The sequence below is a fragment of the Acinonyx jubatus genome, chromosome A2, assembly GCF_027475565.1.
Source record: "Acinonyx jubatus isolate Ajub_Pintada_27869175 chromosome A2, VMU_Ajub_asm_v1.0, whole genome shotgun sequence".
Classification (NCBI taxonomy): Eukaryota; Metazoa; Chordata; class Mammalia; order Carnivora; family Felidae; genus Acinonyx; species Acinonyx jubatus.
Genome location: NC_069383.1, coordinates 111,767,559 through 111,782,806, shown reverse-complemented (window position 1 = coordinate 111,782,806; position 15,248 = coordinate 111,767,559). Strand labels below are relative to the sequence as shown.

Here is a 15,248-nt window from a genome sequence, read left to right as displayed (position 1 = left end):
ATGGAGTCAGAACCCTGGGGTTCTTTTGCTCTTTGAAGTAATGAGTGCAGCCTGAAGTCACAGGCATCTGAGTTTCCTCGGTGCTCCTATGAGGCCCCTTTAAGTGACACACTCTCTCCTGGTACCCCAGTGACTCCCACAGTGCCCCCTCCCTAGCACACTGCACCAATCCAGCTGGATTACAGCAGGTTGTTAAAGCTTTTGCCCCCTTCCATTAGACCAAAGATACCTTAGAGACTAGAGGGAGTGAGATTTCTTCCATTTCTACATCCCTGCAGCCAACTTGGCACACTGCAAGTGCTAATAAATGTTTACTGAATTACTTAATGAATTAATGAAGTTGAAATCCTGCTGAAATGAAAAGGCAGTGAAAAACAGGTGCAATGCTCTCTTCCAAGAAAAACACAGGTGTTCTGTGCCTTATTCAAATAGCATGGGCCCCTAGCAAATGCCTGCCTCCATGTCTGCATGTAAAGTGAGAACTTTGGGCTGGCTTCTCCTCATGGGCTCTGGCAGCTTTGTGAGTCTATGAGCCTTGGTGGCAAATGCCCCTGCGGCACAAGAGCCTTGCTCAGCTCCAGAGAGGAACATGGGGAGGGTGAACTGCCCTCTGGATGGTCATATAACTGATCACGCAAACCTGGACACTATTGAGAGTGAAAGGGGATGCTATTAACAATTCCTCCGGGCTGGCAGGTATAAACTGGGACTGGCCCTGGGGAAACTGGGAGGTGTGGTCCTCCTGCTACTGTTCCAAGGAGGCTTCCCCAGTGGAATCCCAGCAAAGCGCTCTGTGCAATGCAAGTGGCCTGCTCCATTAATGAGCCCTTGGTTATCCCAGTCTCAAGGTAGTCAACTGTTCCCTACTAGACTGTAAACCCCTCAGGGATCAGGGACTGTGTCCTCTCTATCCTCTCCAATCTTGCTCCACAATGTTGACTAGGGACCAGGTACACATAAAGATCCATGAAGACACAGCAAATGGAAGAAGTGAGCTTCTAGTCTCCACTGTTTGCTCACCCACCAACAAATACTTAGTAAGTACTTAATTTGAAGCAGTCCTTGTGCTGGGGCTCTGGTGAAACAGACATCAGTAGGAACCACAGGAAATTCCCAATCTGGTAGGCTTATAAATAAAGGAGTGCTAGAATAGAGATGAGTCATGACTGGGAGGGCCAAGCAGAGGGAGAGGTAGACTCTCCTTGGGATGGGAAAGGGGGTGGTGGAGAGGGTCATCATCACACGTTGGTAGTAATTCATTCCAGTATCATCTCTCTCTCTTCTGGTAACAGCGCCATGATGTTCCTGCCTCATCCATCATGCAGGTGGTATACCTGGGGCTGATCATGCCCTGGCTCTCAGGATGGACATGACACTTAAGCCTAGCCTGCGAGAGCAACATGCGCTCCTGGCCATGGGGGCCATTTTAAGCAGAGGCAGCAATGTTGGTGCTTCTACTGAAGCACTTAGGAAAGAGAAGCCCTCTTTATCCTAGGAAGAACAAAGCTCATAGAATACCAAGCCCAGAGATGCCCATGACAATCTTGTTACCATAAGGAGAGAAACTCTCTGAGAACGAAACCAACAAAATGGAAAGCAGAGCCAAGAGATGGGAAGATCTGATGGAATCATTTGAGATCCTGGATTCACCCGTGCCTAAAGCTGCTTACTGATAGACTTTTCAGTTTACTGAGCCAATACAGTCTGTCTTTATGTTTAAGCCAATCTGCATTGGATACAATCACAATTGAAAGACTTCTAACAGGTAGAAGTTTCACGGAGAAGATGGTACTAACATCAGGTAGTGAATGATGATGAGTAGGAGTCCATTAGTCAGAGAAAGAGGTAGGGCCCTGCCTAGGGCAGGGGTGGAGGAAGAGGAGGAGCATAGGCATTGAAATATGGGGTGGCAATTCACATTGAGATACCCTGGGGTCAGGCCTGGGGACCTGGTCTGCTTTGGCTTACCCGTTTATCCTGCGCTACTCCATGAGGACAATTGTTGGCTGAAACAGAGAGTGTTATTGTCTCATTTAGGGAGGTGAAGGTGACTATGATGGAGTCCTGGCTCAGAACCGTCAGCTTAATTTGTTCATTCACCTGAAGATGAAGAAACCAATACTTAGTGGATCTCTGCTTCTATTATCCATACCCCACTCCTTACTCTCCACAAAGCATAAAATCCCTCCTGGCTTGGGACTGAGATAGCTGTAAGATCTTTCCAGTTCTTATGTTGGAATTTAACTTTCATGGAGAAGAAAGAATGCCAGTCTTTCTTTGGGGGATTGGCAGAAAAAGTAACTGATGCCTTCCTACCCCTGCCCCTTCACTTTCCAGCCCAAGCTTGGAACCAACTGTGAAAGAGACATAGGAGTCTACAGGCGAATCAGCTTTGGTTCTAGTAGAGTTGGGTGGAAATGCAGCTTGGGTCATAAGCCTACACTATATCTGAATCAGACAACGTGTCCACCCAGACACCAATTCTGACTATGAACCTTGGTCTAGAGCATGCAGAGCTGCCTCGGGAAGCTGACAACATGGCAGGAGGCATCAGAATGCACCCCTCCACGGGTGGGTGGGCAGATGACAAAAGGGAACCCAGCAGGGGCTGAGCCACACATACTCAGTCTTCTCCCCTCAATCACCACATATGTCACTACTCTTCCCCTGAAGAGGAGCCAAAGGAACCTACCCACCCCCGCCCCTTTTTAAAATCACTTCCCAAAGGGTGGGATTTTCTATGTAGCAACCCCAGATAGGAACAGGGAGAGGATGAGCTGCCTTTATAGCAACTCACTCCTTTCTGAGAATTTTGTGTTCTAGAAGTAAGTCTGAGTTCTGCCTCTGTTAGCAAACTACTGACCTTCTCTGAAGCTCAAATTCCTCAACAGGAAATAGGTGAAAGGCTAATATTAGGTTCAAATGAGATAAAGATTATGGAAGTGACAATGACCCATCACACACAAGAGCAGATACTGTCAGGATGTGTCAGCACAACTCCAGTGTGAGGTCCCTGGATGGTTCATGTGTACAGAGAGTTATGTATACACAGTGGCCCTACCTATGTAGGTACCTGTGTGGTGACATGTTCTTCCATTTTCAAAGTCCCTGACCTACATGTACCCAAGGACTCCTCTGAACTAAGCAAATACTCTTCATTTTGCTTCTTCCATTTACTTCTACTATCCCACTTGTTGGCCCCAAGGTCTACACTCAATTTCCTCACCACTGAATCCCTTCCTTATACTCCGCAGTCTGAATGCTAGTACTCTCCAGCACCTAGAAAATATTTACTCCATGGCTGTCTTCTTGCCAAGCCTTTTGACATCTTCAAATTTGTTGATCACTTCCACTTAAGAAAAAACCCTACCCTCTCCTGTTCTCCTTCTAGAGACTGTAGTAGAGAGCTGTGGTTGACAGCTTAAGTGCTACAGCTGGACAGGGTTCAAATCCCAGTGTAGCTACTTACCAGAGGAGCAATTTTAGGCAAATTGGTTGGCTTCTCCGAGCCTGGGGACAGTAACAGAAGCTTTATCCTAGGGGACTGAGCAGATTTCCTGGGGTAAAACATGCACAAGTCTTAGCACAGTACAACTGTTATTTATTATCCCTGCTTCCTGGATGATTTCTCTACAAGCTCATTCACTGCTCATCTTCTTGGGAGTTCATGAGCCAGTCTATCACATATATCTGTCCTCTCTAATCTCTCACCCTTAGCAAGGATTAGGTCACAAAAGGCACTGAGCCAAATCAGCACATCTAAAACTATATTGATGTCCAATCCTTCAGAAATTTCTGTTTCCACCCAAGCACATACTCCACTGTGGAGTCATCTATACTTCTCTTTCCTCTCATTTATCCCTATAGCCTGTGCCTGAATGTCACTGGATCCTTCTATTGAAATGGCTCCTTTAAAATATATTGCTGCTGCCCTTCATCGTGTCAGACCTGGCTAGTAACTCCATAACCAGTCTTTGTACTATCCCATCCACTGATCTTTCCCTTACTAGTCAGCTTTCCACACAAATGCTGGACAAACCATGCCAGCCATCAACTTAGAAACTAACCGGCTGGTTATACTATACTTCCAGTATAGCTGAGTCAGCTCCTAACAGGCTGACCCTCCCACAGAACTTGAAAAAAAATACAAAAAAAAACCCCAATGACCCAAAGGCTCTGATGAATAAACAAAAGCAGGCAAATTTTGAAGAATCAAAACTTAAAAGAAAGGGCTAGCATGGGATGAATTTCCACTCTACAGTTTTAGCCTGAAGGCAAACTGTAGTCATGGCCAAAACACTACCATCTTTCTGGCCCAGAGAACCAAAGGACTAAACCTGTGGAAATTATAATCACAAAAAAGTAAGGAAAAAATTCCAGAAGGGACAGTGCCAAAGAAATAGATGCCCAAATCCTATGAATAAACCATCCATATCCCTGGCTAATCACTGAACCATGCATGAGTAGTGAAGACTCAAGACAGCTAACTGCTAGGGAATCAGAAAAGCTGAACTGAGATGTGAGCTCCTGCCCACTGTGGTAAGACAAAGTTTGGGACGTGAGTCTAACCAAGTTCACTGCCTGCTAAAACAAAACTGTTAACACTCTTCAGAGAAATACATCAGAATTCAGACTCCACAATCCATAGATCCTCAGATAACCTATATAATGTCAGTGATCCAAAAGTACTCAACATGTAAAGAACTAGTAAAGTGTGAGCTATTCTCAAAATAACAGATAACCAATCCTGTCTGGTATGTCCCAGATGTTGAAATTATTAGACAAGAACTTTAAGGCAGCTAATTTAACTGTACTCAATGAAGCCAAGGAAATTATATTTGTAATAATGGAAAAAATAGGAAATCTCAGCACAGAAATAGACAATATAAAAAAAACCTCAATGGAAATTCTAGACTGGAAAATACATATTTGAAATAAAAAAATTCACAGGATTAGATTAACATAATAGCAGAATGAAGATGTCAGAATAAAAATCAATGAACTTGGGAGATAGATCTATAGAAATTATTCAATCTGAGAAGAGAAGAAAATAGGACAAGAAGAAAGAAGGAGTATATTGAGACAATATTAAAAGCTATTAAAAAAAAACATAATTGGAGTCTGGGGGAAAAGGAGAGAGATTGAGCACATTTTCCCCTAAAATAATGACAGAAGATTTCCCAAATTGGGTGAAAGACACGAATTTACAAATTCAAGTAAACCTCCAACAGAACAAAGGCAACCACACCCGGACACATCATAGTCAAACTTAGAAAATCAAATTAAAGAAGAAATCTTGAAAGCAGCTAGAGAAAATGAACGACGATTTGAGTAACTACAGACTTCTCATCATAAACTTTAGAGGATATACACAGTGGAACAGCATCTTTAAAATGCTGGAAGGAAAAAAAATTCTGTTAACCCAGAATTCCACACCCAGCAAAGATATCCTTTCATAAAGATATTTTTTCACATTAAAGCAAACAGAATTTGTTGCCAGCAGATCTGCACACTTCAATAAATACTAAGGGAACTTATTCAGGCTGAAGAGAAATTATACTATGGGGAAACTTGGATTTTTAGAGGAATGCAAAACCCTGGAAATGGTAAATATCTGGGTGAAAACAAACTGTCCAATGCAGTCTGCAAGAGAATAAGCAAATTCCTCAGCCTAACATCCAATACCTCTTACCTCCACCCCACAGAAGATACACCTCCTGCTCCCTCTGTCTTTTACAAGAAGCACCTGTGAACTTTTTATTTTATTAAAAAAATTTTTTAATGTTTATTTTTGAGAAAGAGAGAGAGACAGACAGACAGGACATGAGTGGGGGAGGGGCAGAGAGAAAGAGGGAGACGCAGAATCTGAAGCAGGCTCCAAGGCTCTGAGCTGTCAGCACAGAGCCCAACGTGGGACTCAAACTCACAAACTGCGAGGTCATGACCTGAGCCGAAGTCATATGCTTAACTGACAGAGCCACCCAGGTGCCCTAAGAAGCACCTGTGATGCCATACAGAGTCCCAACTCCAAGTCTTTACAGATGCTATTCCTTCTACTCAGAATACTCTCCTTTCCTTCTATCTACATGAATCATATGCACACATGTTCACATTACAATTCAAGGGACACCTCATCTTTCAGACCACTCCTGACTGCACTAGCCCTTGTTATGCATTTCTAGATGCAGCTCCAGGGGACAGAACAATGAACTGAACTACACTGCCAAAACACTTTAGTGTTGTCAAAGCAACTTCCCCGCCATTATTTTATTTAGTTCTCACAAAAGCACTTTGTATTGATGAGGCAACCAATACTCAGGAGCTGAGTGATTTTCACAAAGCTTCACAGCCAGAGTCGGCAAGGCTGGCACTACACATGGCTTCTTAGACTCTCATTCCAGCTCTCTGTCCACTTGGTCACACTGATACATAAAACATGGTGCCTGTCTGCCACCAATTTATAATCTTTATGGATTATAAACTTTTCATAGAGCTGGAAAAAGTTTAATATTAAGGCAACAATTCAATATACCCCTAGATTGACAATCTCAGACCTGGCCAAGCATCAGAAGTACTTGTGACAACTACAGAAATCTAGCATTCTTGACAGACCACCTGAATCAGAATCTCTCTGAGGCTATGCCTGGGGATCTGCATTTTTTAAAGTTCCATAGGTGGTTCTGATAAGCAACCAGAGCTGAGGACCTCTTCACTGCATGACTAATTATCAAATAACTAACCCAGACTGTGAGTACTATGAGAAGAGACAAATGGATGTGGGCTGCAGTGCCATGATGGAGGGGAAGTATGAGCAGGGCTGTGAAGGAGGGGAAATTTGGATTGGTAGAGAGAGGAGGGAGAACACTTCAGGCCTATTCCCTAATAGGAAAGATGAGATATATTTAAGAGATTGAATGTTTCTGAGCAGAGGTGTGATCTATGGGAATTAGGATACAAGGATGAGAATCCAGTGGCCAATTTAGAGGATGAACAGAAAGGGCACAAGACAGACAATTAGGGGTAGGGTGCCTGAGCCCCACCGCATACTCCTAGAGTACTTCTGTCCATAATCCTTATCTTGAGGCTCTAAATATCAGGCCACCTTGAGTATATTCTATGTTCTGTGATCTTTCTCTGAATTCCAACCCTATGAGCTTGTTTCTTCTCTCTCACAGCCCTTATTCTTCTCTATCCTGTGTTCTTATTACTCTCCTGGACTTTGGGATTCCTTGGGGGGCTTTGCTGATCTTTCTACCCCCAGATCAGTGATTCTCAATCAATAACAACTTTCTCCTCCAGGGGACATGTGGCAATGTGTGGAGATATTTTTGGTTGTCACAGTTTGGGGAGTGGGTAGTACTGGCATCTGATGGAATGCTGATAAATATCCTACAATGCATAGTTATAACAAAGACTTATCTATCCCAAAATGTCAGTTCTGCCAAGGATGAGAAAGTCTGCTCTAGATAAAGTAACAAGCACATTTAGTTGCTTTATTAATAAATTAGATTTATCATTATTATTTCGTATTAGTAATTCCACACTAATTTATTATTTAATGAATCTTTGATGAGTGGCTGTCTGAGTAATCAAATGAATAATAAAGAAGGGCTTGTGTTTGTCAGCCACCTTTGACTTTCATGACATAGTAACATTATAAAAACAGAAGCTGAGAAGACCAACATAGAATTGCTAACTTTTCTTATTGCCATGTATAGGCATCAAAAATAAAGACAGCAACTACTATAACAGTTATTTCATAAAGTGAAGGGCATTTAACCATCAAAATGTAGTAATATTAAAAATAATAAAAATAAAAAAGGAGGGATATTACTAAGAAAGTCAGTATGGCAGCCAACAGTTACTGTAGACTGGTGAAAAGTTTACCCCAGCCAGCTCCCAACCACTGTTCATCAACTGGGGAAACTCTGAATGAGACCATAAGCTCCTTAAGGGAAAAGCATCTGTCTTACAGGTAGCCCTATGACTCTTAATGCTGGGCAGTCTGAGGAAGACTGCCAAAGCCACCCCACTTGTGCTGTCCATGCCCACCTGATATTCCAGGGAGAGCAAAGTCTCTGTCTTGGAAGTCCAGCTCCACTTGTGGACTACGTAGCCCTTGTAGTCATTGGTGGTCCCACCTTCCTCATCCAAGACCAAGACAAATGGGCAACTAGGAGAAATTCAGAGGTGAGAAGTTGATGCCAGGCCCCGGAAGGAAGCCCTCATCACTATAGGCTACAGGAAGGCAGGGCTCTGAGACACTGTCTTGGGCTGAAGGAACCATGAAGTCCAGCAGGCAGCCTCACTTCCTCTGCCTAATGTGGTCTTAGGCCCTTTCACCTGTTGATGCTACTGGAATGTCTGTCAGAAAGGGCAGGTCTGAGAGATGATGGAGGTTCAGGCCACATCCAACAGGGGAAGAAATAGAATGTGTGTCCTGTTGCTCAAAAGCTGGAGCATACAGGTGACAAAATGGGAAATGGAACATCTATAATGCAAGAGTCATTCCTTCTGAGAACAGTTCCTCATGAAAGGCCAAAATAAAATCAGCTTTTGGCTGACAAGAATATGTGCCTCTCTTAAAAGACCCCACGGAAGTGGTACCCATGGCCTCTCCTTCACTTACTCCTGGTATAAAAAAAATTTCTCTACTAAGTAATTCTTCTAGGAATTCCATCCAAGTCAACAATCAAGATCTTAGTGCCCTGGGGGTATAAGTGAGGAGTAGGACTTTGGGAATTGCCCCTCTCTTTTGCTATGACATGGATCCAGCAAGCAAAGGTCAGGCATCAAAATACCTACCCCCTGCAGGCCCTACTTTAACCCTGTCTCACTGCCCTCCTAGACCTCTGGACATTGATGGCCCCTCCTTTTCCCATGGTGCCTCCCTTTGTCACCATCAAAGATACTTCTATGGGGCCAGGATTCCCCCAACCAACTCACCGGGCCTTCAGGTTGTAGTGAACACAGCCCTGGCCTTCAGCATTGAACAGAGCCAGAAAGGAGAAGCTGGGTGTGTCATTAAAGAGGCAGGTGATGGTTCTCCCTCTGCAGCACGTGGGGATCTGACACATGGCAATATTTCCAGAAGGATAGCTGGCAGAAATGGTCAAGGAGAACTAGCAGAAAACTCTCCGGGTTCTGCTTTCAGGTGCTCCATGGAAAGTAAGTCTACATGTCAAAATGATAGCTATTTGGTGCCTCATTCCCAGTCTTCAAAGACCCTCCCTGCACTTTGCATAAGTAACAACTAAATGACTATGGAACCCAACCATGCCCCAGGTGTCTTCTTGTATCTTCTTTCTATTCCTCACAACCTACCTATGGTAGGTAGTATTATCTCCATCTCAGAGATGAGTAGGGTCTCTCTGTGTCTGGGGGTGCGGGTGGGGGGTGGTTCCTGGGATGTGGGACTTTCAGTGCTAAAACCAGGAAAGTCCCAGGCAAACCAGGACAAGTTGGCCACCCTACAGATGAGAAATCCAAGGACCAGAGAAATGATCTTCCCCACGTGACACCACAAGGAAGTGGCAGAACCAGGACCTGAATTCTAAAGCCAGTGATATTTTTAATGCTGTCAGGCTGCCTTCCCTTACGATCAGTCTAGAAGAGCAGGCAATGTTTCCCTGCTCATTTCCTACTAAGGTGACTCCAAGAAGCACTGGTCTCAGCTAAATGAGAACATGGTGTGGGCAGCTACTGTAGGAATTTCAGTAGTGCCCAGACAGAAGACTTTCAGTGGTTATCACTGTGGTTCAACCTCTTACGGGTTTCCCATTAATGGGGGAAAAAGAGATAAACAGATAGGAATCATAAGTAGTAACCAAATAGAAATTCTGGAGCTGAATAGTACAATAACTAGAATGAAAAGTCACTAGCTGGGTTTAGCAGCAGATTGAAGCAGAAGAATCAGTGAACTTGAGGATAGATCAATTGGGTTTATCCAGTGTGAGAAGCACAAATTAAAAAGAATGAAGAAAATTTAACAGAACCTAAGAGACCTATGGCAGACCATCAAACATATCAACATATCCATAACAGGAGTTCCAGAAGTACAGGAGAGAGAAGAGAAGAAAGAATACTAGAAGAAATAATGACTGAAAGTTCCACAAATTTGATGAAATACATGAATCTACACAATCAAGAAACTCAACAAATTCCAAGGAGAATAATTCAAAGAGTGTCACACTGAGACACATTATTATCAAACTGCCAAAAGACAAAGAGAGAATCTTGAAATCAGCAAGAGAAAAGAGACTCATCATATACATGGGATCTTTAATAAGGTTAAGGGCAATTTCTTATCAGAAAACATGGAGGCCAGGAGGCACTGGGATAGAATATTTAAAGAGCTGAAAGAAAAACTGCCAACCAAGAATTCTATATTGAAAAAAACTATCCCTCAAAAATTAAGAAGAAATTAAGGCTTTCCAGATAGATAAAAGCTGAGGGAGTTCACCACTAGTAGACCTACCCTACAAGAAATGGTAGTTCTTCAGGCTGAAGTGAAAGGATACTAGACAGCAACTTAAAGCCATACAAAGAAAAAAAGAACACCAGTAAAGGTGTTTATATAAGTAAATATAAAACCAGTATTATTATATTTTGATTTATAATTCCTCTTTTTTCCTGTATAAGTTGAAAGACAAATGCACAAAACAGTAATTGTACATCTATGTTAATGGCACTCAATGCACAGATAAAGATGTAACTTCTGATAACAACATAAACGAGGAAGGATGAGCTGTATAGGAGCAGAGTTTTATATATTATTAAGCCTAAGTTGGTATTAATTCAAACTAGTTTCTTGTCAATTATAATACTCAAGTGTATTAGTTTCTTGGGGCTGCTATAACATCCAGGTCAAACCTGATAACCTGAACAACAGAAATTTATTCTCTCACAGTTTTGGAGGTTAGAAGTCTAAAATCAAGGTGCTGACAGGACCATGATCTTGGGGGCTCTGGAGAAGAATCCTTCCTTGCCTCTCTGTAGTTTCTGGTGGTTGCCAAGAATCTTCAGCATTCGTTGGTTTATAGATGCATAATTCTAATCTCTGCCTCAGTCATCACATGGTCTTCTTCCCTCTTTGTGGTCCCTGCTTTCTCTTCTTAAGGGAACAAGTCATTGGATTGGAAGCCAATAATGACTTCATCTTAATTTATCTTCAAAGACCCTATTTCCAAATATGATCACATTCTGAGGTTCTAGTGAACATAAATTTTTAGGAGACACTATTAAAGTCCATTATACAAGAGTAACCACTAAAAAATAACTAAAAAATATGGGGCAAAGAAAATGAGAAAAGAATAAAAATGGAATGCTACAAAAAAATCAGTTAAACACAAAAGAAGGTAATAATAGAGGAGCTGAGGGGCAAAAAAATGACATATATAAAACGAATAGTAAAATGGTGGAATTAAGTCCTTTCATATCAGCAATTACATTAAATACAAATGGATTAAATTCTGCAACCAAAGAGCAGGGATTGTCAGAATGAATTTAAAAAAATCCAACTATATGCTGTCTATAAGAGGTTTACTTGAAATCCAAAGATACAATTATGTTGAAAGTCAAATGATGGGAAAAAATATATTCCATGCAAATAGTAACCAAAATAGAGCAGAGGTGGCTATACTGGTATCAGAGAAAACATATTTTAAAAATTTCTATAAGAGACAAAGAAGGACATTATGTATTGAGAAAAGGGTCAATACCTAGAGAAGATACAATTATAGACATATATACACCTAACAACAGAGCCCCAAAATATATAAAGCAAAAATTTACAGGATTAAAAATAGAAAAAGTTTTAAGTTGGAGACTTAAAAAGTTAAAAGTTGGAGACTTCACTACCTCACTACCTTACACAGAAGGTCAATAAAGAAAACAGAATTTGAACAACACTATAAACTAACTAGACCTAACAGAACACTCCACCCAACAGCAGCAGAATGCACATTCTTCTCAAGTGCATAGGACCATTCTCTGATAGAGACAATATGTTAGGACACAAAACAAGTCTCAATAAATTTTAAAAGACTGGAACCTTAGAAAGTATCTTCTCGGACAACAGAATGAAACTAGAAATCAATGGCAGAAGGATATTTGGAAATTTCTCAGGTGCAAATTAAACAATACACATTTTAAACAACCAATGGATAGAGAAGAAATCACAAGGAAAATTAGAAAGATGTGTGAAAACAAAAATACAACACATCAAAACTTACAGGATAAGACACGGGAATGAGGTTGGAGGACAGAGTCCATGGGAATGGCACAGAGGCCAGGAATGCTGCCAACACCTGGCCCAGGTCAGTGAGAAGCCCTGGGGACCCAGCCGAGCCTGCTGCTCCTGTTCTCCAACATGCACCTCACAGGGAATGACCCCCAACTAGGTGCCTACTCCTACATTCAAGGTGACCTGATAGGTTTTCTGTCAGATGTTCCACTGTAATAATGCTGGAGTTATGAAGTCTCTGTTTCTTTGCTCCAAAACAAGACATTCTTCCCTGCATATAGAATAGGAGTAATGTTGGTCAGAATCTGGCTGGTGTTTAAAACTGAAGATTGTCATGACTGCTTAATGTAAGCTCTATTCTGAAGTAAAATTGTCTTAGAAATACTAAGTCAGTTTAATTCGTAGTGCTCAAAGAATCATCCACACAGGAACACAGTAATACTGGTGACCCAAATTTGCTTTTGGAACCATGAAACTTTGCTCGTTTTTGACTTTGACAATATAATCACAGATGACAATAGCGATGCATGGATTGTACAGTGTGCTCCAGAGAAAAAGTTTCCTATGGAACTACAAGATTCTTATGAAAAAGGATTTTGGACAGAATTTATGGGCAGAGTCTTTAAGTATTTGGGAGATGAAGGTATAAGAAAAGATGAAAAGAGCAGTGACATCAATGCCTTGGTGAACTTTACCTTATAAAAAGGATAAATTTGGCTGTATCATTATTTCAGATTCAAATTCAGTCTTCATGGATGGGGTTTTAGAAGCTACCAGTTTCATGATGTGTCAGACAATATGTTTATAAATCCAGCATCTTTTGATAGCAATCGTCATCTCTCTGTGAAAATTATCATGCTCATTCTTGCAATAGGTTCCAAAAAAAATATTTGCAAAATGTAGTTTTGGTAGACAAACGGTTACAAGAGGGAGTGAATTATACATGAATGGTTTATGTAGGTGATGGTGAAAATGATGCCTTTCCAGTAACTTTTTTAAAGAATGATGATGCCATGCCACAGAAAGGATATACTTTACAGAAAACTCTTTCCAGAATGTCTTAAAATCTTGAACCTATGGAATATTCTGTTGTAGTTTGGTCTTCAGGTGTTGAAATAATTTCTCATTAACAATTTATTTATTTTTTTTATTTTAGAGAGAGTCCATGAGTGGGTGAGAGGGGCAAAGGGAGAGAGAGAAAAACCCAAGCAGGCTCCACAGTGTAGAGCCTGATGCAGGGCTCAATCCCATGACTCTGGGATCACAACCGGAGTCAAAATCAAGAATTGGATGCTCAACCAGGTGAACCACCCAGGTGTCACCACAGTTTCTAATAAAGGAATAATATACCAACAACAATGAAAAACTTATGGGATAAAGTGAGAACAGCGGTCAAGGAGAAATTTATAGCTGTAAATACCCACACTGAAAGAAGAGGGGCGCCTGGGTGGCTCAGTTGGTTAAGCGTCCACTCTTGATTTCAGCTCACATCATTATCTTATGGTTCGTGAGTTCGAGACCCACATCCAGCTCTGCGGTGACAGTGTGAAACCTGCTTGGGATTCACACTCTCTCCCTCTCTCTTTGCCCCTCCCCTGCTCACTCTCTATCTCTCAAAAGAAATAAATAAGCTTTTTAAAAAAGGGAGAGAAGAAAGATCTCAAATAAATAACCATAATTACCACTTTAGATACTAGAAAAAGAAGAGCAAATTAAAGTTAAAGCTAGCAGAAGGGAAGAAATAATAAAGATTAGCAGAAACAGAAACAAAATAGAGAACAGAAAAGCAACAGAAAGAACCAACAAAACCAAAAGTTGGTTCTTTGAAAAGATCGACAAAATTGAGAAAACTGTACTAGACTGCCAAAAAAAAAAAAAAAGGAAAATTCAAATTTCTAAAATCAGAAATGAAAGTGGAGACATATAAGAGAAGTATATGAACCATTTTACATCTACAGGTTAGATAGCCTACTTGGAAAAAAAATTCCTAGAAACATGCAAAGGGAAGTTGCAGGATAAAAGATCAACACCCAGAAATCAGTTACCCCTCATGAACATGGGTTGTCTTTCCATTTATCTCATTCTTCTTTAATTTATCTTAACAGTATTTTGTAGTTTTTAGTGTACAAGTCTGACACTTCCTTGGTTAAATTTATTCCAAAATATCTTCTTTTTAAAATTTAATTTATTTAAAGTTAATTAATATACAGTGTAGTATTGGTTTCAGAAGTAGACCCCAATTATTCATCACTTACAGATAACACCCCATGCTCATTCCAAAAAGTGTCCTCCTTAATGCTTGTCACCCATTTAGCCCATCCCCCCACCCATATCCCCTCCAGCAGCCCTCAGTTTGTTCAATGTATTTAAGAGTCTCTTACAGTTTGCCTTCCCTTCCCTATTTTCATCTGTTTTGTTTCTTAAATTCCACGAGTGAAATATGATATTTGTCTCTGACTTATTTAGCTTAGCATAATACACTCTAGTTCCACCCACCTTGTTGCAAATGGCAATATTCCATTCTTTTTGATCACTGGGTAATAATACATTGTGTATGTATGTATGTGCATGTATATACACATACATGTGTATATATACATACACATACATACACACACATACATACACACACATACATGCCACATCTTCCTTATCCATTCATCAGCCAAAGGACATTTGGGTTCTGTCCATAATTTGGCTATTGTTGGCAGTGCTGCTATAAACAGTGGGATGCATGTACCCCCTCAAATCAGCATTTTTACATCCTTTGGATAAATTCCTAGTAGTGCAATTGCTAGGTTGTAGGGTAGTTCTATTTTTAATTTTTTGAGGAAACTCCACTAGGTTTTCCAGAGTGGCTGTACCAATTTGCATTCCCAACAGCAGTGCAAAAGGGTTCCTTTTTCTCTGTATCTTTGCCAATATCTGTTGTTGCCTGAGTTGTTAATGTTAGCCATTCTGACAGATGTGAGGTGGTATCTCACTGTGGTTTTGATTTGTATTT

At 41.0% G+C, this 15,248-nt stretch overlaps 1 protein-coding gene and 1 pseudogene across 5 annotated transcripts in view; one reads left to right on the top strand and one right to left on the bottom strand.

Annotated features, from left to right (window-relative positions):
* CA2H3orf20 (chromosome A2 C3orf20 homolog) overlaps positions 1-15,248 on the bottom strand; it is a 97,700-nt gene that overhangs the window by 49,768 nt on the left and 32,684 nt on the right. For all 5 annotated transcript variants that reach the window (XM_053218901.1, XM_053218900.1, XM_053218903.1 and 2 more), the window contains 3 exons: positions 8,947-9,099; positions 8,053-8,173; positions 1,969-2,100 (listed from right to left, as the gene is read on the bottom strand). In XM_053218901.1, coding sequence (XP_053074876.1) covers positions 1,969-2,100; positions 8,053-8,173; positions 8,947-9,099 — 406 coding nt within the window. The remainder of the gene's footprint in view (positions 1-1,968; positions 2,101-8,052; positions 8,174-8,946; positions 9,100-15,248) is intronic.
* LOC106978786 (pyridoxal phosphate phosphatase PHOSPHO2-like) lies at positions 12,250-13,377 on the top strand (annotated as a pseudogene).